The sequence below is a fragment of the Chiloscyllium punctatum genome, chromosome 20 (genome assembly GCF_047496795.1).
Source record: "Chiloscyllium punctatum isolate Juve2018m chromosome 20, sChiPun1.3, whole genome shotgun sequence".
Lineage (NCBI taxonomy): Eukaryota > Metazoa > Chordata > Chondrichthyes > Orectolobiformes > Hemiscylliidae > Chiloscyllium > Chiloscyllium punctatum.
The window spans coordinates 15,504,599-15,529,659 of NC_092758.1; the positions used below are offsets into that span (position 1 = coordinate 15,504,599).

General features: G+C 43.6%; 1 protein-coding gene across 5 annotated transcripts in view; it reads left to right on the top strand.

The window, feature by feature from the left end:
* The window catches only part of LOC140491916 (glutamate receptor 1-like), a 214,296-nt gene that overhangs the window by 75,110 nt on the left and 114,125 nt on the right, over nucleotides 1-25,061 (top strand). For all 5 annotated transcript variants that reach the window (XM_072590387.1, XM_072590383.1, XM_072590384.1 and 2 more), the window contains exons 3-10: nucleotides 2,573-2,812; nucleotides 4,361-4,545; nucleotides 8,836-8,889; nucleotides 9,254-9,415; nucleotides 10,747-10,914; nucleotides 11,268-11,372; nucleotides 16,420-16,530; nucleotides 21,928-22,134. In XM_072590387.1, the coding sequence (XP_072446488.1) occupies nucleotides 2,573-2,812; nucleotides 4,361-4,545; nucleotides 8,836-8,889; nucleotides 9,254-9,415; nucleotides 10,747-10,914; nucleotides 11,268-11,372; nucleotides 16,420-16,530; nucleotides 21,928-22,134 (1,232 nt within the window). The remainder of the gene's footprint in view (nucleotides 1-2,572; nucleotides 2,813-4,360; nucleotides 4,546-8,835; nucleotides 8,890-9,253; nucleotides 9,416-10,746; nucleotides 10,915-11,267; nucleotides 11,373-16,419; nucleotides 16,531-21,927; nucleotides 22,135-25,061) is intronic.

The following is a 25,061-nucleotide window of genomic DNA, read 5'->3' on the forward strand; positions in this document are numbered from 1 at the left end:
ATTGCCCGACACGATGGGACGTCCTGGTGTGTTGGCTTTGTGTACCTTTGGAAGGCAGTAGAAGTCGCCTACACGAGAAGTACATGGGATGAGGGCGCGTAGGGAATGCTGAAGGACTGGATCCAAAGTTCTGATCAGTGTGTTTGATTCTCGGGTGTGTTCTTTGGTCGGATCAGCTGGTAGTTGCCTGTAGTGTTCCTGGTTGTTCAGTTGTCGGTACACTTCCTTGCAGTAATCTGTTCTATTCTGAATGACAATGGCTCCTCCTTTATCTGCTGGTTTGATGAAAATGTTGTCATTGGTTTTGAGAGCCTGGATGGCATTGCATTTTGAATGGGTGATGTTTTGCTCTACCTTGTGGGTACGGTTGATGAATCTGGCATTTATATATTTCCTGACAGTTTGAGCATACATGTCAAGCCCAGGGTAGTGGCCCTCTGGTGGGATCCATGTTGACACCTTCTTTGGTCGCTGTTCTAGTTCATCAGTGGGATCACTGCCAGCACCTTGAAAGAATTCCTGGAGTCTCGTTCATCTGATGAACTCCTCTGTGTCTGCTGCCAGAACCAATGGGTCTATTTTGGTGGTGGAACACACACACTCCCACACTCATACATGCACCCCCTCACAAACTTAAGACACTCTGCACTCACTACATACACACACGCACACGCACACACACACTCACAACCCCCACCCCAGCAGACACACACACACACACACACACACACACAGGCCCACATGCACACATATATTTTGTGGGGTGAATTTGTACTTGCAGAGTTACATTGCACTTTGCTCAAAAACTGCATACATTCATGTAGAACTCTGAGCTCAAAAACTGCATGAATTTATGTAAAACTCTGTTATCTCACTTTTTAGATTAGAATCAATCTAAACATCAGGTCATAGACAGAGAACACAGGGGGCTAACACCTACAACATATTGTCTAGCTATCACCATTGTTAACAGCTAACCCGAGAATGCAACTTTAAAAAAAAGGGTTTTGTGATTTGCACATGAAAGAAGTGAAACTATCACTGTATTCTAACAGATGAAAGGCTTAACAGACAATCAATTTTTCAATGTATAATTTAAGTTACATCACACTGCAAATTTTTGCTATAAATTCTGTGTTACGATCGAGCCCTCCATAATCACCTGATGAAGGAGCGTCGCTCCGAAAGCTAGTGTGCTTCCAATTAAACCTGTTGGACTATAACCTGGTGTTGTGTGATTTTTAACTTTATAAAATTATGAGGAGCAAGGATAGGGTGAATAGTCAAGATCTTTTCCCGAGGCTAGGAGAGTCCAAAACTAAAGGGCACAGATTTAAGGTGAGGGGGAATGATTTAAAAGGGACCTAAGTGACAAGTGGCATCTCCAAATCAGGGGCAAAGTAAAACAACATTACAGAGCTGATGATGTAGCTGTCTTGATGATGGAATGGATATGTAGTCAGAAGCACATCTTGGAGTCAAACATGAAGCCAAGGATGTGAACAGACTCGATGGCGGAATGGCATTAGTTACTCGGGAATGGGGCTTATAACAGGAATTCAATACAGTGGTTTCAATCTAGCCCGAAATTTATTTGAAAGAAATTGACACTGTCGGAGGATTGGATACTGGACAAGCAAGCGGGTAACTTAGCACCAGCAGAGATCTTCAGGTGGAAACACCCAAAGTTTCACTCATCATTGGTATGACACAGGTAAACCCTCCTGCTTAATTTAAACCAGAAACACAGAAAAGATTTATCCTGTGCAGTAATCTGAAAATTCAGAGTCCAAGAACCTATTTCCGAAAGTCACTATTTAAAATAAAAAGTAACAATTTTTTTTAATCTAACTTAGGATAATTAACTAACAACTATTTACAACACCTGTCATTTATTTTCCCTTCTGATAAAACTACTAATTAAGATTTACCAAAATTCAAGTTTCAAAACCAGGCAGCTGTTGAATCTTCCTTTTGTATCTTCCGCTGTTGATTCTCTTCTTCTTAGAATTTCTCTTTCACCAATCGTTGATAGATAAATGTACCTTTAAGAGAGCTAATTTTTCAGGCAGTCTGCAGATGTTGGTGGCTTGGCAGTTCTCCTCTTAACTGTTCAATTTTTCCCAGTCTTCTACCTCCAAGTATTAGATTGTGCCATTGGCTTTTAAGATTGTCAATATATCAAATTTAAACTTCATTGGAGTTTGGTATTTTTGGGGTATAATTTAAACTGATTGGCCACATTCAAATTTGTTTTTGTATCCAGGCAACCAGCTACTCTAGCTGCTGGTACAAATGTTACAATGTAACTTCTCCAGCACTCTGTGTACCTCTCTAAGTCCTTCACTCTCTTAAAGGTACACTTCTACACCTTCATAACATCACTTAGACTTTGACTGTTGGACCTAGGTTGTTCTGACAAGACTCCAGCAGAAATGTTTATCTGCCAGATGCTCATATTTTCATTGTCAATTTCCAACACCTTTTATTTGCATATGATTTTATTTCAGATGAAACCTCTGAGCTTTTGTGATGGACAGAATGTCATTTGGTATTACATTTTTTATTTCAGTCTGCTCGCTGTTTGCTCGCGGAGTCTACGCGATCTTTGGGTTTTACGACAGGAAGACGGTAAACACACTCACATCGTTTTGTGGAGCCCTGCACCTCTCGTTCATCACTCCCAGCTTCCCCGTCGATACCTCCAACCAGTTTGTCATTCAGATGAGACCTGACCTACAGACTGCTCTCCTCAACCTCATCGAACATTACAAATGGCAGAAGTTTGTGTATATTTACGATGCTGATCGCGGTAAATAAACCTTCATCCCATCCTCCATTGAATCATTATGCAACACATGCGATACCTACTGTTGTAACCACTCTAAATTGCAAACTCCCTGTAAATATTAGGGCTGACTCATTAATATCTTGATGCCTTTTAGATTTGGAAATCGTGCATAAGATTGGAAATGTGCTCATGCCAGAAAAGTGTAGGAGGATGAAACCAAGGAACTACAGACTAGTCTGTTTAGTGTTGGTTGTGGGGAAACATTTCTTTACAGACTGAAGGAGCGAGAGGTTGAATAAATATCAACCAATTACTGAATGTCAGTGTGGATTTGTTAAAGGTGCAGTCACGTCTGAATAAAAAATGAGAAACTTTCAAGGCTGAGGAGGGATTGCATAACTCTCACAAAGACCAGATCAATGTCCTGTTGTTGTGCAGTGCAATCTTCTAATTGACTGATTTTCTGACTAATGCAGAAAAAACTTTTTTAAACAAACTTCTCAACTTGTCGTGACACCTTCAAAGATAGTTATACATATGCCATAAAGTCTCTGTTCCTGCACCCCTTTAACGTTGCACAATTTAATTGAAGCTGCCTCCCTCTCCTCATCTTCCAACCAAAATCTATCACTTCGCACGTCCCTGTGTTTTATTTTATTGACCATGTGTCTATCCACTTCACCTGACTCAATCTAGATTTTTCTGAAAATCACAGTGGGTCAGACAGCATCTGTGGAGAAAGAGCAAGCTAATGTTTAGAATCTAGATGACTCTTCGAGCACTGATGAAGAGTCATTTTCATTCGAAACGTTAGCTGACTCACTTTCCACGGATGCTACAAGACCTGTTGAGATTTCCAGCATTCTTTGTTATAAGTACAGATTCCAGCAACTGCAGTAATTTACGTTTAGACTTTCCTGAAGTTTGTTACGATGTTTTTCACTGTTTACTACATTCTGAGCTTCATGTCATCTCAATCTTCGATAAGATGCCTAATGTACTTAATAATATATGTCAGTAATGTATATCAAAAAGGCCAACAGTCCTAATAGTGACTACAGGGAGCACAACTGCACCCTTCTGTCCAGTCCGAAAAGCAACTGTTCATTGTTGTTCACTGACTCTTATCCATTTTAATATCCTGACTTTGACTGTCCCTTCAGTCCCAAAGATTTAATGTTTTTAAAAAGCCAATTTTGGGATATTTTGTCAAAAAAGCCTTTTAAAAGTCCCCCAGGCACAACATCAATTGCACTTCCCTCATCAACCTTCTCCATTACTTTAGTCAAACACAATTAATTTTAAACATCAGCATTATCCCACAATTTTCCAATGAACTTTCACAAAAATCTCCCATTATCAGAGATCTGGTTCAAGGAGGGTGATGGTGGGATTCTGACTAGAAAATGTTAAACAAGGAATGCAAGAAGTTCTCCTCAGATAGGACTGAGATGAGGAGAAATGTCTTCACATAGAGAGTAGGTGAGTGGGTTGAAGGATCACTTGAATGCTGCTTTTCTTTAATGGTAGAGTCTGTGTTGAACATTCAACTCCTTTGTTCCTGCTCAGGACTGTCCGTACTACAGAAGGTGTTGGACACAGCTGCAGAAAAGAACTGGCAAGTGACAGCAGTCAGTATTGAGACTACCACTGAAGAAGGCTACCGGATGCTCTTCAAAGATTTGGACAAGAGAAAGGATAGGCACGTCATCATTGACTGCGAGGCTGATAAACTCACCACCATCATGAATCAGGTGACACTGAGCAAGCAATGGGCAAGACAACAAACAGGCACTGGGCTAGCTTATGGCAGGCATTGGACAGACAGGGGACAAGAACTGGGCAATGGAGAGGCAGAGTGATCCAAGGAGAGGCCAGTCAATGGAGGGATAGCTGGGTGATGAGGGAAATAGTAATTGTGACATAGAGGAGGTGGGGTGCAATCAGCTCAGGGGAGGAGCTGGTGCTGGAAGGAGAGATGAGATTGGAATTAGAGTTGGCAACAAGCAGAGGTCGGCAGTGTTGAATAGTTAGAATGTGGAACTGGGAGAAATAAATATATTGAATGCTCTTAGCAGCTGTATTGTAGTCTGAAATTGTCACTTTGGAGCCTCTCTGTCATTCTCTTGAGGACTTGGTGTTATTGGTGGCTGCATTCAGAGAATCCCATCCAGATATAATGGTTATTTAAATACGGAAAGAACCCAATACATTGGTTTTGTAGTGATTACCTAGACCAAGTACCTTCTCCTGAGCTAGGATGGAAATGAGAAATTTCCACAAGTGGCACATCTTTGCCACAGAATTCTTTGCCACAGAAATCGGTTGTGGCCAAAACTCTGATGTTTTTAGGGAGGAGTTCGATATAGTTCTTAGGGCTTAAGGGATCAAATGGTATGCAGGAGAATGTGGGAACCAGGGACTGAGGTGGATGATCAGCCATGATCATATTGAATGGTGGAGGAGGTTTGAAGAGCTGAATGGCCTACTCCTCCTCCTATTGTCCGTTTCCACCTACTGGAAGCGGGGGTGCCAGTTGAGGTGCTTGGGAAAATGTGGAGCCATCCAGTATTGAAACTCAGGTGCCATCAAGTGGAGCTGGTTTAAAAAAGTGAAACCAATTGAACCAGGACAAGACGCATCCTTAAAAATTCTGTCCAGTTTCATTCTCAATCTTTCTGTGGTGCCTATTTCATAATGGGAACCTTTCTGTGGAAACCAATCTGGACTTTGTATTTGCCACCAGTGTTGGCGCTGCATGACAAAAAAAAAATAGTATTTTTCACAAAGAGGTTATTATTAGCAATTGTAGTTTGATAAGGCACAATGTTGTTCTCCACGTGGTAGTTGAAAGTGAAGAGTAACGATCTATTGAAAACTTGGGGCAAGAGCAAGGTTATCCCTGCTTCTGTGAATTAGTAGGAAAGGAGTGCTCCATTTAGAGGGAAATATCACAGTGGGAGATGAGCTGGTCTCTCTAACAGTCAGGCTCCCAGAGTTTTACTCGTGTTTTGTTCAATCCTTTGTGGCTATAATGCTCTCACATCGCAGTCAGTCCTGTTTCTTGGTTTCAGTTTTAATAGATGATGTCAGTGAGCTTTGGAACTATCCCATTGAGTAGTTCAGCTCATTTCACCCAGCTCCCCATTAACCCCTCCTTAAAGCTGACCTTTAGTTCCATTTTCTGGAGGTACAGATTTATCAGGGATGGGGTGAAGCTCTTGGATCAGAACATGATGTTTCAGAGGTTTGCTCTTTCTCCTGCAACAAACAGTGAATATTTTCTCACAGAAGAATTAGACGTTGGCAAAATGTCTAAATGGAGGAGAAGCTGAATAACCTTAATCTTGCATTGATTAGTGGGAAAAGTAATATTCACTGCACACAAGTACCAAGCAATGGTCATCTGCAGCAATACAGAATCCAACCATCTCTTTATGGTATTCAGAAACCAACCATCACTGAATCCCCTACTATCAACATCCCTGCTGTTACTAACACTGACCAGAAACTATGGATGAGCCACATAAATTGTGTATCTGTAAGAGCAGGTCAGACTCTATGAATTCTATGGCAATTCATTCACCTCCTGACTTCTCAAAACATACCATTTAAAATGGATAAATTAACGGTGTGATGGAATGTCCTGCAGTTGCTTGGATGAGTGCAGCTCCAACAGCACTCAAAAAAAGTTCAAAACCAGTCAGGCCAAAGTAGCCGCTTGACTGCCATCTTCATTGTTCATTACCATCCCACATTCGTGCGCAGTGGCAGCAGTGTGTTCCATCTACAAGATGCACTGCAGAAATTTATCAAAGTTCTTTGGATTGGACATTCCAAATCACAACTACACTTGATGGATGAAGACAGCAAGCACATGGGAACACTATGTGATTGCACCTAAACTGGAGAGGGACCAATATCCTGGCAAGGAGGTTTGCCAATGTCACTCAGGAGGGTTTAAACTAATGTAGCAGAAGGGTGGGAACGAGAGCAGTAGGTCAGCAAATAAAATGACTGAAGAGGAGCCAGAGACTAAGGCCAGTAAGACTAGGAGGAAGAGTTGACACGGGGAGGTTACTGAACATGGTGGAATGGACAGTCTGAACTGCATTATATTGATGTGAGGAGTATGATAGGTAAGGCAGGTGAACTTAGAGCTTGGATTAGTACAAGCTATTGCAGACACTTGTTTGAGAGAGGGACAAGACTGGCAGCTTAACATTTCAGAAGTTAGATCTTTCAGGTAAGGTAGAGAGGGATGTAAAAGAGGTGAAGGAGTCATGTTACTGATCAGGGAAAATATCACAGCTGTACTGAGCCAGGACACCTTGGAAAGTTCACCCACTGAGGCCATATTGGTAGAGCTCAGGAATAGGAAGGGTGCGATCACTTTATGGTGTTGTACGACAGGCGTCCCAACAGCCAGCGGGTGGTAGATGAACAAATATGGTGGACAGATGATGAAAAATGTAAAAACAACAGAGTTGATGTCGGTGATTTTAACTTCCCCCTATACTGACTGGGACTTGCTCAGTGCCAGGGGTTTGGATGGTGGCAATTGGCTAGGTGTGTCCAAGATAGTTTTTTGAAGCAAATAGTCCAACTCAGGAAGGGGCCATACTAGACTTAGTATTGGGAAATGAGCCCGTGATAAAAGTTTCACGGGGGGAGCATTTTGGGAACAGTGACCATAATTTTTTAAAGTTTTAAATTATTCTTGGATTAGAATAAAAGTAGTTCTTGGATGAAAGTACTAAACTTCAGGAAGACAAACTACCATAACGTTAGGCAGGAACTGGGGAATGTAGATTAGGGAGTGGCAGTTTGATGGGAAATCCATATTTGCCATGTGTAAATCCTTTAAAGGCCATAGAGTCATACAACATGGAAACAAACCCTTCAGTCCAACTCATCCATGCCGACCAAGTTTCCCAAACTAAACAGATGGCAATTGGCATGTTTACCTTCATCAGTTAGAACATAGAATACAAATATTGGCGAGCCATGTTGAAACTGTACTGAACTTCACTTAGGCCATATTTGGAATATTGTGCATTGTTCTGGCCGCCACACCACCAGAAGGATGTGGAGGCTTTAGAAAGGATACAGAAACAGTTGACCAGGATGTTCCTTGGTTTGGAGGGTGTTAGCTACAAGGAGAGATTGGACAAACTTGGTTTGTTTTCACTTGAATGTTGGAAGGTGAGGGGAGACCTGATAGAAGTGTACAATATTGAGAGGCATGAATAGTTGGAGTATTTTTCCTCAGAAAGAAATGTCAATTATTAGGGGACATATGTTTAAGATAAAGGGGGGTAAGTTTAAAGGAGATGTGAGAGGCAAGTACTCTTGGTGGTAAGTGCCTGGAATGCACGGCCAGAGGAAGTGGTTACAATAGCAATGACAGATATGTGAATGGACAGGAAATAGACAGTTATCGACTATCAGAAGGCGATAGGATTTTGGTTTAGAAAAAACATCACTTGTCAACACAGGCTTGCTGGGCCGAGGGGCCTGTTTCTGTGCTTTACTGTTCTCTGCAACCACCATCTGTAAGTTCCCCTCCAAGCCACGCATTCTCCTGATTACGAAATATATCGCTGTTCCTTCAGTGTAACTGACTCAAAACGCTGGAACTCAATTCCCAACAGCACTGCTGTGTGAATCCACACCAAATGGACTGCTGCAGTGCAGGAAGGTAGTTCCCCATGCACCTTCCCAAGGCAGCTGGGGATGAGAAACCAACATTGGCCAGACACTGACATTCAGCATCTTGAGCACATTCTACCACTAGACAAGCCTGTGACTGCAGATTGTGGCCCGATCTTCACTTCACCATGAATCAGTGACAGCCTTGTCAATCAGTGATCTGTCCAACTCAACCTTAACTGTAGTCAATGACCCTGGCTCCACTTTGTTTGGGGACAGAAAAATCATAGACCAAAGATCCGACCTGAGTGAGAAAATAAACACTTTAAATATCACATGGGACAAGCCACTTGAGCTGGTTAAAAAAATGTTGTATTCTCTGTGTTTTACAGATCATAAGCATTGGAAAGCACATCCGAGGTTATCAGTACATCTTCGCAAGTCTGGTAAGTTTACAACTAGTCCTGAATCCAGCTCAGTCTCAATGGGTGACCAGCCCCGAATCCTAGCTCAGTCTCAGTGGGTGACCAGCCCCGAATCCCAGCTCAGTCTCAGTGGGTGACCAGCCCTGAATCCCAGCTCAGTCTCAATGGGTGAACAGCCCTGAATCCCAGCTCAGTCTCAGTGGGTGACCAGCCCTGAATCCCAGCTCAGTCTCAGTGGGTGACCAGCCCTGAATCCCAGTTCAATCAGGGGAGACTAACCCTGAATCCCAGGGAAATTAATGTAGTCAATTTAAGAATTGAACAGATTTAGGGCCCCTATCTGATGCTGATAATCTGCATCTTTCTGTTTTGGTTTGTATCGAAGGGTTTCCTTGACATGGATCTGGATAAATTCCAGCATGCAGGAGCAAATGTGACTGGGTTTCAGATTGTGCGGCCCGACAGTGCTCAAGTATCAAAATTCCTTCAGCGCTGGAAAAAACTAGATGGCAAAGAGTATCAAGGAATTGAAGGACATAAACTGAAGGTAGGAGGTTTTAGTATGCTGTTGAAATTATTCTTCCCACCTTGGGAACATACAGTAACTGAGTCCATCCAACTCAGTGAGATTAGTGTGGCGACATCTCAGAGCCACTGATAACAGGAGCATAAGAAATGGGAAGTGGTGCCCTCCATTTGGCCCCTTGGTCCAGCTCTGCTATTCATTAAGATAGAGGCTGGTCTTTGATTTCAACTCCATTTTCTGCAAAGGAATTCCTTGATGCTGTGAGCGACACTTTCTTTGGAGCTTAAGGTTCAAGTCCCACTCCCTATTTTATAGCGTTGGAAGGATTGTGCCAAACAGGTTAATTGCCAATCTATAAAATCTTCCTGGCAGGCAGTAAGAATGAGAGAGTTACCCAGTTAATGAGAGCTATGTAGTAGTGATAGTGCTCTAATATCCCCATGTTAAAAGTCCCTGCACACATAATCTCACCATGAGTGAACATCATCCTTGCTCTGAGGGACTATGCACATGCTGTTCACCCTAACCCCACATCCTTTTATGCCTCATTATACAGACTGCATGTAGTCTTGAACATGCTTAATGACAGAGTTTACAGCTCCATGGGCTAGGGAATTCCTAAGAGAACCTGGCTCAGACTTTCAGTAGCATTTCCATCACAAGATAAAAAAGATCCCTCGCATATACTGGCACTTGTCAGCACTGTGGACCAGCGGGTGGGGAAATCAGTGATTCCAGTGAAGAGATGCCTGTTGAAGGTGGAGTAGGAGGAGTAACATGGAGTCAGAGAGGATTGTACTTATTTCTTGACTCTCTTAATTACTTGGAATTATCTTGACATTATCCCTCCACCTATACATTCTGTGCCTGTGTACCTCCCTTCGCTTCACCTGAAGAAGGAGCACTGCTCCGAAACCTTGTGATTTTAAATAAATCTGTTGGACTATAACCTGGTGTCATATGACTTCTGAATAGAGAATGTTATTCCCCTTCTTGGGCCAATTCCAACTGCTGTTAGTGAGACAGGGGAGTGAGTGGAAAGTGTCTCTTAAATCAACTCTTTTCTAAGTCATGCTATTAATGTTCAAGTTTGTAGCTCACTGGGTCCTGCCTGCTGACAGCAGTTACCCAAGCTTATGGCGTTCAGAGAGGGTCAGACATGTCTGGCATCACATTTCCCTGTCAGATTAAACTGCCAGCCAGAGACTTAACCTTTCAAGTCATTTGACGGTTTCAGCAGCTCACTGTTCGCACCCTGTCAGCCTCTCATTTATCCTGTGACACCTCGTATTTACGTCCCAGTTCTCAGACAGGATCTCACTCACAGTCCATTTCCCTTTCCTCTCCTACAGTATACGTCAGCTATGACCTTCGATGGAGTGCTCGTGCTGTCTGAAGCTTTCAAGTACCTACGCAAGACACGGATCGACATCTCCCGGAGAGGAAACGCGGGAGACTGTTTGGCAAACCCTGCTGTACCATGGGGTCAAGGGATAGACATTCAACGAGCCTTACAGCAGGTACAGCATCATGATGGAGAAGCTCCCAAGGATTTCTCTACCCTGTCCCAGACAGGTACAGCACAGGGTTAGGTACAGCACAGGGTTAGATACAGAGTAAAGCTCCCTTCTCACTGTCCCCATCAAACACTTCCCAGACAGGTACAGCACAGGGTTGGATATAGAGTAAAGCCCCTTCTTCACTGTCCCCATTAATCTTCCCAGGACATGCATAGCATGGGGGTGGATACAAAGTAAAGATTCGTCTGCACTATCCCAACAAACATTCCCAGGGTAGGTACAGCACAGGTTTAGAAACAGCGCAAAGCTCTCCCTACATGCTGAAATGTGGTTTCTGTCTGGCTGAGTTGCAGGTTCGTAGTGACGGATTAACTGGGAACATTCAGTTTAATGAATTTGGACATCGGACCAACTACACCGTCAATGTGTTGGAGCTGAAAAGTGATGGAATTAGAAAGGTAAGTGAATGTTGTACAGTGCCTTCAATACAGCCCATCACCACAAATATCGGCGACAACCTGTATCCACCTTGTTAATTCCCAATACAATAGACCACCTATACTCCCAAATCAGCTGTAGCCCAATACTACCCCATCCCACCTGTAACCCCACACCACCTGTATCTCCAAGTCCCCAGTCTCCAACCAGCTATACCCCAAACCATCTGCTGTCCAACCCCAATCCTCCATGCCAACCAAATATCCAAATTAGTTATACCCCCAAATCACTATCCCCAAACCACCAGTACCCCAAACCTTTTATGAATCCAAGCTGCCGAGCCTCCAAACCCAAGCCACCTATACCCTATGACCTATAAGCCTCCAAACCACTGCTACCTACAGTCCACCTGTAACCCCCTCAAACCACCGATACCCCCCTACCACCTATTCTCCCAAAGCCACCTATACCCCCAATCCAACTGTAACTCCCCAAGCCTCCTATGCTCTCAAGTCACCTGTAGCCCTCCCAAAGTGGGCGGCACGGTGGCACAGTGGTTAGCACTGATGCCTCAAAGTGCCAGAGACCCAGATTCAATTCCCGCCTCAGGCAACTGACTGTGTGGAGTTTGCACATTCTCCCTGTGTCTGTGTGGGTTTCCTCCGGGTGCTCCCACAGTCCAAAGATGTGCAGATTAGGTGAATTGGCCGTGCTAAATTGCCCATAGTGTTAGGTGAAGGGGGAAATGTAGGGGAATGGGCCTGGATAGGTTGCGCTTCGGCGGGTTGGTGTGGACTTGTTGGGCCGAAAGGCCTGTTTCCGCACTGTAAGTAAGTAGTCTAATCAAACTTATGCCACCAAACAACCTATAAACCCCGAGTCCACGTATACACCCCAAACCACCTATAACCACTCCTTCCAAATCACTTGTAACCATCCATTCCTCCAGTCCATCCATACTCCCACAGTACCTCCCAGAAACATTAACCAAACACCCTCCCAGCCTACACCCTCTAACTATCCAGTTGGGTGGAGAGGACATGTTGAGCAGCATGGTAGGTGTGATTGAGGGATGTGTGGAGAAGTGGTTGAAGTATATGTTGAAGTTGGTAGGTCAACTGACAGGTACAGCGAGAAACTGGATGGATAAGACTGACTTGTCACAATATGGATAGTCATAGAGTCACAGCCCAGAAACAAACTCTTCAATCTAGTTCCTCTGCACCAATCAGACATCCCAATCTGACCTAGTTCCATTTGCCAGCATTTAGCCCTACACCTCAAAACCCCCTTCCTTTTAAATGTTGTAATTGTACCCACATCCACCACCTCGTCTGGAAGCTCTTTCCATACATGCACCACACTCTGTGTGAAAAAGTTGCCCTTGGCTCCTTTTTTTAAATGTCTCCACTCTCGCCTTAAATCTTTGCCCTTTAGTTTTGAACTCCTTAACTTAGGAAAAAGACCTTGGCTATTCACCCTGTCCATGCCCCTCATGATTTTATAAGCCTCCATAAGGTTACCCTTCAGCCTCTGATGCTTCAGGCAAGAAAGCCCCAGCCTATTCACCCTCTCCCTATAACTCGAAGCCGACAACATCTTTGTAAATCATTTCTGCACCCTCTCAAGTTTAACAACATCCTTCCTGTAGAAAGGTGACCAGAATTGTGCACAGTATTGTAACAGTGGCCTCACCAATGTCCTGTATAGCCATAATAATGCAACCCAATTCTGATACTCAGTGTTCTGGCCAATGAAGCCAAGCATTCCAATGCCTTCTTCACCACCCTGTCAACCTGCCATTCCACTTTCAAGGAATTAGCACCTGCACCTCTAAGTCTCTTTGTTCAGCAACACCCCCCAGGGCCCGATCATTAACTGTTTAAGTCCTGCTCTGATTTGCCTCACCAAAATGCAGTGTTTCGCTTTTATCTAAATTAAACTCCATCTGCCATTCCTTGGCCCATCTGCCCATCTGATCAACGCCCCATCTAAAAGTTGAAGTTCTAAATTGGAGAAAGGCCAATTTTGACGGTATTAGGCAAGATCTTTCAAAAGCTGATTGGGGGCAGATTTTCGCAGGTAAAGGAACAGCTGGAAAATGGGAAGCCTTCAGAAATGAGATAACGAGAAAAGGAAAGGCTGATAGGTATAGGGAATGCCTAAAGAAATTGAGGGTTTGGTTAAGAAAAAGAAGGAAGCATAGACAGGATAGATCAAGGTAAAAACAATGACTGCAGATGCTGGAAACCAGATTCTGGATTAGTGGTGCTGGAAAAGCACAGCAGTTCAGGCAGCATCCAAGTAAGTGAATCCTTAGAAGACTATAAAGGCAGTAGGAGTATACTTAAGAAGGAAATCAAGAAGGCAAAAAGGGGACATGAGATAGCTTTGGCAAATAGAATTAAGGAGAATCCAAAGGGTTTTTACAAATATATTAAGGACAAAAGGGTAACGAGGGAGAGAATAGGGCCCCTCAAAGATCAGCAAGGCGGCCTTTGTGTGGAGCCGCAGAAAATGGGGGAGATAGTAAACGAGTATTTTATATCAGTATTTACTGTGGAAAAGAATATGGAAGATATAGAATGTAGAGAAATAGATGGTGACACCATGAAAAATTGATGTCTTGAAATACATAAAGGTGGATAACTCCACAAGACCTAGTCAGGTGCACCCTAGAACTCTGTGGGAAGCTAGAGAAATGATTGCTGGGCCACTTATTGAGATATTTGTAACATCGATAGATTAGATTAGATTAGATTACTTACAGTGTGGAAACAGGCCCTTCGGCCCAACAAGTCCACACCGCCCCGCCGAAGCGTAACCCACCCATTCCCGTACATTTACCCCTTTACCTAACACTACAGGCAATTTTAGTATGGCCAATTCACCTGACGTGCACATCTTTGGACTGTGGGAGGAAACCGGAGCACCCGGAGGAAACCCACGCAGACACGGGGAGAATTTGGATACAGAACATTTGGATACAGAACTGGCTCAAAGGTGGAAGACAGAGGGTGGTGGTGGAGGGTTGTTTTTCAGATTAAAGGCCTGTGACCAGTGGAGTGCCACAAGGATCAGTGCTGGGTCCTCTACTTTTTGTCATTTACATAAATGATTTGGATACGAGCATAAGAGGTACAGTTAGTAAGTTTGCAGATGACACCAAAGTTGGAGGTGTAGTGGACAGCGAAGAAGGTTACCTCAGATTACACCAGGATCTTGATCAGATGGGCCAATGGGCTGAGAAGTGGCAGATGGAGTTTAATTCAGATAAATGTGAGGTGCTGCATTTTGGGCAAGCAAATCTTAGCAGGACTTATACACTTAATGATAAGGTAAAAACAATGACTGCAGATGCTGGAAACCAGATTCTGGATTAGTGGTGCTGGAAGAGCACAGCAGTTCAGGCAGCATCCAAGGAACAATGGTAAGGTCCTAGGGAGTGTTGCGGAACAAAGAGACCTTGGAGTGCAGGTTCATAGCTCCTTGAAAGTGGAGTTGCAGGTAAATAGGATAGTGAAGAAGGCATTTGGTGTGCTTTCCTGTATTGGTTAAAGTATTGAGTACAGGAGTTGGGAGGTCATGTTGCGGCTGTACAGGACATTGGTTAGGCCACTGTTGGAATATTGCATGCAATTCTGGTCTCCTTCCTATTGGAAAGATGTTGTGAAACTTGAAAGGGTTCAGAAAAGATTTACAAGGATGTTGCTAGGGTTGGAGGATTTGAGCTATAGGGAGAGGCTGAACAGGCTGGGGCTGTTTTCCGTGGAGCGTCGGAGGCTGAGGGGTGACTTTATAGAGGTTTACAAAATTATGAGGGGCGTGGATAGGATAAATGGACAAAGTCTTTTCCCTGGGATGGGGGAGTCCAGAGCTAGAAGGCATAGGTGTAGGGTAAGAGGGGAAAGATATAAAAGTAACCTAAGGGGCAACGTTTTCATATAGAATGTGGTAAGTGTATGGAATGAGCTGCCAGAAGAGGAAGTGTTGGAGATCTTAAAATCCAAAAAGGTAGATAAATCTCCAGGACCTGATCAGTGTATCCCAGAACTCTTATGCCCAAAACGTTGATTCTCCTGCTCCTCAGATGCTGCCTGGCCTGCTGTGTTTTTCCAGCACCACATTTTTCAACTCTGGTACTCCAGCATCTGCAGTCCGCCTAGTTCATCCCTCTTATACAGGTCATTTCTCTCTCTGAAGAGATCCCAATGTTTCGAAAATGTGAATCCTTGCCCCCTGCACCAACTTCGAGGAGAAAGTGAGGACTGCAGATGCTGGAGATCAGAGCTGAAAATGTGTTGCTGGAAAAGCGCAGCCCTGAAGAAGGGCTCATGCCCGAAACGTCGATTCTCCTGCTCCTTGGATGCTGCCTGACCTGGTGCGCTTTTCCAGCAACACATTTTCAGCCCTGCACCTACTTCTCAGCTGTGCATTCATCTCCTTTATCCTCCCATTCCTACTGTCACTAGCATGTCTAGTAGGTGCCTCGAGGTGCCTACCTTTTAACCTCCTGATTAATTTCCTATATTCTCTCCACAGAACTTCATCCCTTTCTCGACTGATGTCATTAGTACTAAGGTACACAACAACCTCCTACTGGTCACTCTCCCCTTTCAGAATATCCTGCACCCTCTCAGACCCATCCTTGGCCCTGGCACTAGGGAGGCAACACACCATCCTGGTGGCTCACTGACCCCCACAGAAAAGTCGTACTGTTCCCCAGTCTTCGACAATTCCCAATTATAATCAAACCTGACATACCCCCTCATTAACGTACAGCTCGTCATGGTACCTGAAACCTGACCATCAGTGCTATACTCCCCTCAGAGGCCTGTGCCCTACAAGATCCAAAACATCAACTGTTGCTTATCCCTGAGTGTTGTGGAGAAGGCGGTGGTGAGCTGCCTTCTTTAACTGCTGTTTTACATTTACTGTAGGTAGGATCACAGGGGAGGGGTTTACAGGAGTTTGACCCAGCGACAGTAAAGGAATGGTGATATATCTTTTCATCAGGATGGTGAATGACTTGGAATGGAACATGCTCATTAATACTGCTTTTTACAGATCGGCTATTGGAATGAAGATGACAAGTTTGTTGCAACAACAGGGGACCATCAAACTGGCAATGACACCAGTGGCATCCAGAATCGAACATATTTTGTAACAACGATCTTAGTAAGTGTTGCTATGCTGAGTGTGAATGGGTAGCTGAGTGAACCATAATAACTTCCCATATTTCTGTATGTGGAACCCAGAAAGAAATAAAGACTAGACAAAATCTCACCGAGCAACAGAGTGAGCTCAACGGGCTGAATGACCTCCTTTTTTCCTGTGGTGTCCTTTCCATAGTCGGTCCATGTGGCGACTTCTGTGGAGGGTTGAGAGGTCTCAGAGGTTCCAAGAATCAAAGAAACAGAAGGAGCATTCAACCACTTGAAGCTGTTCTGCTGTTCACTGAGTCTACACCTGATCTATATCCTAGCTCTACATACCTGCCTTGGTTCCACAACCTTCAATATCATTACCCCACAAAAATCACTCACACATCCAATGTTGAGGATGTGGTGATGTAGTGGGTATGTTGTTGGTCTAGTAAGCCAGAGGAGCATAGCAGGCTTTTCCAGCACCACACTCTCGACTCTAATCTCCAGCATCTGCAGTCCTCACTTTCACCTAGTAAGCCAGAGGGATAGACAAATGCTTTTGGGGCACATGTTCACATTTCCTCACAGCTGCTGCTGAAACTTACATTCAGTTAATAAATCTGGAATATAAAACCAATATAGTACCTTATAAACATAAGACAAGGAACTGGAGTAGGCCATTCAGTCCCTCATGCCTGCCCGGCCATTTAATAGGATCATGGCTGATCTGACATTTCTCATGTCCACTTCTCTGCCTGTCCCCTGTAGCCCTTGATTCTCCTACTGGTCAAGAATCTATGTCAGCCTCAGATATAGACAAGGACTATGCCCCCATAGCTCTCTGTGGTAAGGAGTTCCAAAGATTCAAAACACTCCAAGGAAGAAATTCCTCCTCACCTCAGTCTTAAATTGGTGTCTCTTTATTCTGACACTATGCCATCTGGCCCTAGCCTCTCAACATTTATCCTGTCAAGGCTGTTAAGAATCCTGTATGCTTCAATGAGATCACCTCTCATTCTTCGAAATGCCAGTGAACAGAGTCCCAACCGAATTAGCCTTTGCTCATAAGACAATCCCTCCACACCAAGGATCATCCTAGTGAACCTTCTGTGAACTGCTTCCAGTGAAGTAATATCTTTCCTTAAATAAGGGGACCAAAACTGCTCACAGTACTTCAGTTATAATCTCACCAGCACCATGTACTGTTGCAGTAAGACTTCCCTACTCTTATACTCCTACCCCTTTGAAATAAGGCCAACATTCCATTAGCATGACGGCTATCATTAGAAGAAAACTTGGATTACTAATGCCCTTTAAGGAAGGAAATCTGACGTTCTTACCCCCTCTGACATACACATGACTCCAGAGCCACAGCAATGTTGTTGGCTGTTAAAAATACATCCAAAATGGCCAGCCTGGCAAGCCATTCAGTTCAAAGACAAGTAGGAGCGACCAACATGTCTGTACCAACAATGCACACGTCCCATGCAAAAAAAAGCAAGCGAAATATTGGAGATGATGGAAATCCGAAGGCAAAATACTCTGAAGATTTTGGAAATGCTCAGCCAGCATCTGGAGAGAGAAATAAAGTTAACTCTCAGGTCAATGTGTTCTACTGAAAGGTTATTGACCAGATACATTAACCCTATTTCTCTTGCCAGATGCTACCAGAGCTGCTGAGTATTTCTAGCAGTTTCTGTTTTCATTTCCAAAATCAATCCATTTTAGATTTAAAGTTTTCATTTGATCTCCCAGTTTCGAGAGCATTTTGAGGGCAAGAGTTCCAGATTTGGTGTATCCTTGGTATGAGGAATTGTTTGCTATCATCATTCCTGGATGACCTGGTTCAAATATTAACATTATATCTCCTTATCCTGATCTCTCCCTCCCAGAGGAAATAATTTATCCTCTTTGACCTTACCAACTTCATTTACTCATTAAAATTCTCCACGTAAGAGTTGATGTTGTTGTTGATGTTGATACATGTTTTAGAACTGAAACTTGATCCACTTCTCATAGAATCACAAAGGTGTGGAAACAGGCCTTTCAGCCCAACAAGTCCACACCGACCCTCCAAAGACCCATTCCCCTACCCTATCCCTGCACTTCCTCTGTCTAATACATCTAATCTACACATTCATGAACACTATGATCAATTTGGCATGGCCAATCCACCTAAGTTGTACATCTTCAGACTGTGGGAGGAAACTGGAGCACCCAGAGGAACCCACAAAACACAGAGAGAATGTGCAAACTCCACATAGACAGTCACCCGAGGCTGGAATTGAACCTGGGTCCCTCACGCTGTGAGGTAGCAGTGCTAACCACTGAACCATCATGTCACCCAAAGCTGACAGTATGAACCCAGGACTCAGATAGGCCGTCTGACTGCAATCCATGCCACTGGTGAGAGAAGTGATAAATTCAGCCAGTATTTTCACAATACACCCCATATAAAAGTGTTAGCCCATCAGGATGTTATCAACCCTTGACTCCTTCTGACCCTACACCCTCTGTAGCCTTTGGCTTCTTCAGTGCTCTGCCACCAGTATCCTGACCTATTTTAAGGGTGTATTCACCCATCACCCCCAATTTCTGCTGACCTATATTGGCTCTGCAGAACATAGGAACTGGAGTAGGCCATTCAGCCCATCGAGCCTGCTCCAACATTCAGCCTGCTCATTGCCATTTTCCCACACTAGCTCCCACTATATCCCTTGATGTCATTAGTCTTTAATGTGCTCAATGATTGAGGTCCCTCACCCCTCTGGGGTAAAAAATTCCAAAGATTTATAAACCTCTGAGTGAAGAAATTATTCCTCATCCCAGTCCTCAGTGGCCTGCTCCTCACTCTATGCCTCTGGTTCTAGACTCACCTGCAAAGAGAAACATCTTATTTCCATCCACTTTCTCATGCTCTGTAAGACTTCTGTGTGGCTCAGTGCAGTCAGTTCTCATTGTGTGACTCTCTGGAAAGTACAGGCTCACTTCTTCAACCTCACTTCTTTAGAAAATCCGGCAAACTGACAAGTGAACCTCTGTTGCACTCTTCCCATGGTATGTGCATCTAAACAGGGTGATTAAAAAATACTGACCTGCTAAATTGTCACAGCATTGACAATATTAACATGCAACAGCTCACAGTATAACTCAGGTCTGCTGGATGGCCCCAGCATAAGTTTGAAACCAACACACATAGTTTAATAGGGTGAGAATCTTTGGCTTATTGTAATAAGACCAGAAGATTACCACCTCAAAACTAGTCCAATAGTGCTGGGGGCAAGGAAAGCACAGTCTAGTCATTCTCTCTTGTATATAATACCATGAGGGAGCTGAAATCTGTCAGGTGAGACCAACAAAAGGAATACATTAAGATTTGAAATGTGATTAGCAAGGGGTCACCAATGGGTTAAAGGTTTCATGTTCAGAATATGGATGTTGGTGGAGACTGGACAACATTCCATGAAATAGTTCAATCATCATCAGAAATCCAGGAGTAGAATGTTAGCTCCATCACGCTTTGACTGCTTACCATTATTTTTAGGCAGACAGTGACATAATTGTAAGATCACTGGAATTGTAATCCATAGGACAAGGTTGGTATTCTGGGGATGAAGTTCAAATTGCACGATCTAATTTCATAAACTCTGGATTTGCAAACTAGTTTCAGTAATAACAACCAGGAAATTTTCACAGGTTGTTACACAAGCCCACCTGATTCACCAATAGCCTTCAGGGAAGGAAAACTATCATCTTTACCTGGTCTAGCTTATATGTGGCTCCAGACCCACAGCAATGTGGCTGTCTGTTAAATAAAATGGCCTAGAAAGCCACTTAGCACAAGGGGTAATCAGGGGAAGGCACAGTGGTTAGCACTGCTGCCTCACAGCGCCAGAGACCCGGGTTCAATTCCCGCCTCAGGCGACTGACTGTGTGGAGTTTGCACGTTCTCCCCGTGTCTGCGTGGGTTTCCTCTGGGTGCTCCAGTTTCCTCCCACAGTCCAAAGATGTGCAGGTCAGGTGAATTGGCCATGCTAAATTGCCCGTAGTGTTAGGTAGGGGTAGATGTAGGGGTATGGGTGGGTTGCGCTTCGGCGGGCCGGTGTGGACTTGTTGGGCCGAAGGGCCTGTTTCCACACTGTAAGTAATCTAATCTAATCTAATATATGCTGGCCCTGCCAGCGATCCCTACGTCCCATCAAATCACAATATCACATATCTTAAGTTTCTTGATGTCCAATAAACTATCCACCTAAGGGTTGCGTATAAAACAACTCAGCATCCACAGCAAACTGGGAGAGGATTTCATTGGTTTACAACATATTTCCTCATCTCAATCCCAAATGACCACCTCCTTATCTTGAGAATACATCCTCCAGTTCTGTCCAGGAGAAAACATTAATCAGAAACACCCCTGTTGGAGCCTCTTAAGAGTGTGCCGTAGCAAGATCACTTGTCATCTTTTAAACTCCAGGAAAGGGAGACCTATCCCACTCAAACTCTCTTCACAGTACAGTCCTCTCAATGTATCAATTTAGTCATTTTCTTTTGGTGGCAGTTCCTTGAAAGTTGATATAACCTTTCTTAAGAGCTACACACAGTGCCTTACTTGTAGTTTAACCAAAGCTTTACATATAATTACAGAAAGATTTATAAAGACATTCTTATTACCTTAAAGACTTACTCTTATGCTCCAGTCTTCCTGCAATTAAGGCAAATATATCATTTGTCTTCCTGCTGTATCTGCTTAGTAACTTTCTCTGATGTGTGTGCAAGGACATGCAAATTCCACTCAATATTTCTCATTTAAAAGATGTCCTTTATTTTTAATTCTTCCTACAACAGTTGATAATTTCACTCTGCCTTACGTTGTACGTTGTCTGTCGCCTTGCAGCCCAGAGATGCAGTGTTGGACTGGGGTGGACAAAGTTAGACATCGCACAACACCAGGGTTAAAGTCCAACAGGTTTACTTGAAATCACAAGCCTTTGGAGCACTGCTCACTTCAGCTGATGAAGGAGCATGCTCTGATTTTGAATAAACCTGTTGGACTATAAACTGGTGTCGTGTGACTTCTGACCTTGCATCCCAAGTCCTGACTGGCCTGTTTCCCTTTGGCAGCTTATTTCCCCACTGAATTTAAAATAACTGATTGTTTAGTGGCCATCTCTGGTTGGGTGAATGTGGAGCCTTATCCACATGGAGCAGGTTTCATTTTTCTGAGTTGGGACACCTCACTCCAGCATTCATTACTGAATCCTGTGTGAGTCAGCTTAGCTGCAAAGCCTCAGGTGATGGACCTAGTCCTGGCTTCAGACCTGGCTCATATGATAATACTTGCTGTTTGGGTGAGCCTGGGACAATGGCTGAGATATCTGATTGAATGATTAGGGTACTGTCGTGTTGACTGAGTGTTTTGTGTCTGCAGGAACCCCCTTATGTGATGCTGAAGAAGAATCATGATCAGCTAGAAGGTAACGATAAGTACGAGGGTTACTGTGTGGAGTTGGCAGCAGAGATTGCCAAGCATGTGGGCTTCAAGTACAAGCTTGCAATCGTGGCAGATGGAAAATACGGAGCAAGGGATCCAGACTCCAAAGTTTGGAATGGGATGGTCGGCGAGCTTGTGTATTCAGTGAGTTTCATGTGCCATTATCATCAACATTTGGCAATCAGTATAGGATACCATAGTTGGTTGTTCAAAGCCCTTTGTATGGTGTGTGGTCGGGTTTTAACAGAAGATTAAATGGCCTCTAAAAACAGAGATGGTCTACAGACACACATTTATGATGTCACTGAGCATTGTCCTTGAGTAACCTTGGAGTGAACAAGTTCAGTCTGAGGTGATTGAAAAAATATCACGGGGTGCACGGATAGGGTGAGTAGCCAAGATCTACTTTCCACGGTAGGGGTGTCCAAAACTAGAGGGCATAGGTTTAAGGTGAAAGGGAAAAGATTTAAAAGGGATCTAAGGGCAATGTTTTCACGCAGAGGGTGGTGCGTGTATGGAATGAGCAGCTAAAGGAGGTGGTGGAAGCTGGTATAATTACAACATTTAAAAGGCATCTGAATGGGTGCATGAAAAGGAAGAGTTTAGATTACCTACAGTGCAGAAACAGGCCCTTCGGCCCAACAAGTCCACACCGACCCTCTGAAGAGCACCCCACCCAGACTGATTCCCCTACAAATGTACTAACACTACAGGCAATTTAGCATGGCCAATTCACCTGGCCTGCACATCTTTGTGACTATGGGAGGAAACCAGCGCACCCAGAGGAAGCCCATGTAGACACAGAGAGAATGTGCAAACTCCACACAGATAGTTGCCTGAGGCAGGAATTGAACCCGGGTCCCTGGTGCTGTGAGGCAGCAGTGCTAACCACTGAGCCACCACGCTGCCCAGATTAGAGGGGTGTGAGTCAAATGCTGGCAAATGGGACTAGATCACTTCAGGATATCTTATCTGAAGGGTCTGTTTCCGTGCTGTCTAGCTATAATTCTGTATCCCTGATAGGAAAGGAAGCTTTCATTCAGTCTGTATCTACTTTGTCTCAGTTGCAGACATACACCTTCATTCTTTTTGAGATGCTCAGCTGAAGGATTGAGATTCAGTATTTTTTTCATATTTTTGATAGAGGCTTGTCGCAAAAGACAAAGGTGCTGTAAATAGTGGAGAAAGAGAAAAAAAATGTGAAATGGGTCTACGTTAAAGGGACACTTTGAGTCTGAGTGATGCTGAAAGTACTTGAGTTAATGAAATTCTGCCTTATTATAGTCCTCTGACTGGTTGAGCTGCAGTTTGTTACAAAGTTATAAGTACCCGGGCAGACAGAGACACCCAGAGCCTGCAAGCTTAAAACATCTCTGTCCCTCTTGCTCTGCCTGTGTGTGAGGAAAGACAAAAATGACAGCTTAAAAGGAGAAATTCTAACAAGAAGAGACCCAGGTCCCTGATTCAACTTCTGAAGTAAGCAATGTCCATTGTTTTACAGACAGCAGGGCATCGTCATTGCTAGATCTTTAGAGGAATTGCATAAGAAATTTTAACTCACCCTTGGATTAAGGGCTTTTGATCTTCAGAATTTTGTTTACCCTGTCTATATTCTTAATCGCTATGATATCTATGTCAAACTGTCTGTCATTCATGAGTACTATAATCATGAACAAGTTCGTGTATGTGCGTGTGTGTGCACATGTGTGCGCGTGTGTGGGTGTTTGAAGAGTTTGAAGGGATATAGTTGAAGAGGCTTTGTAATAGATTAGAAATTATTTTCTCTGTAATTTATTAAAGTATGTTGTAATGAATAGAGTTATTTTCTATTGATGACAAAATCTGGTATGACTTGTGATTGTCTTGAGTAATAGCCAGTCAGGCAAATTCTTGTCTTGGTGGCATAATTTCTTACATTATGTGACTGCTTGTGAATGTGGGGCACGATTATTGGTGTACTCTTCCCAGTTAAGTCATGATATAAGTTTGGGGGCTCATGGTCTGGTGTTTTTTGAACAAGGATATCATAAAATTGGATGTGGAGTAAGGGTAAGTGGTAAAGGATAAAATGACAAATGCCAGGTTTCTCATACTGAAGTAAGTTGGAATTGAAACCAGCTTAGCCCATCCTTCAGTTGGAAAAGATATCCTTGATGGATTTACAAGAGCCAGACTGCTAGAATTGGCAAATACATTAGAGGTGGAATTGCCTGTCAGATACAAGGAGACAGATAATTGAAATAATAGCAAAGCATCCAGGATTTGTGGACATACAGGAGGGATTAGGTACAAAATGTGGTGAGTCACTTGAGTTAGCAAGGATTCAGCTAGTATTAAAGAAGCTTGAACATGAGCAAGAGATAAAGAGGAAAGAGCTTTGCAATTAAAAGAAAGGATAAAAAGGAAAATGAAACTCAAAAAAATTCACCTACAGAGAGAGGAGAAAGAAAACAAATGAATATTTCAGGAAGAAGAAAAGGCACAAGAAAGAATTTAAGAGAGAGGAATGGAAAAGAGGTGAGAAATAGGGAATACCAGCTTAAAATAATAATTACAAAGGGACTTTGGATGCCAAAGAAGGTTCTGATGAGGAAAGCCTTGGCCAGAATCTAAAATCCCAGGAGGGAAATGCTTAAGTTTGTACAGATGGGGCACTTGTAAAGTAGTGGCACAGTGGCTCAGTGGTTAGTACTGCTGCCTCACAGTGCCAGGGACCTTGATTCAATTCCATCCTCAGGCAGCTGTGTGCAGAGTTTATGCCTTCTCCCTCTGTCTGCATGGGTTTCCTCCAATAGTCCAAAGCTGTGCAGGTTAGGTGGATTGGCTATGCTAACTTGCCCATAGTGTCCAGGGGTGTGTAGATGTCTCTGATTCTAGTCCCTACCAAAATTTGAGGAAAAGGATGTGGAGACATTCCTTGTGCCATTTGAGAAAGTAGGAAAACAAATGAAGTGGCTGAAGGGAAACTGGATATTTCCAAGCATATTGACAGGTAGAGCTCACCAAACTTAATCATCTTTGTCAGATGAGGTCTGTAAGGGTTGTGACATTATAACAAAGCTATTCTGCAT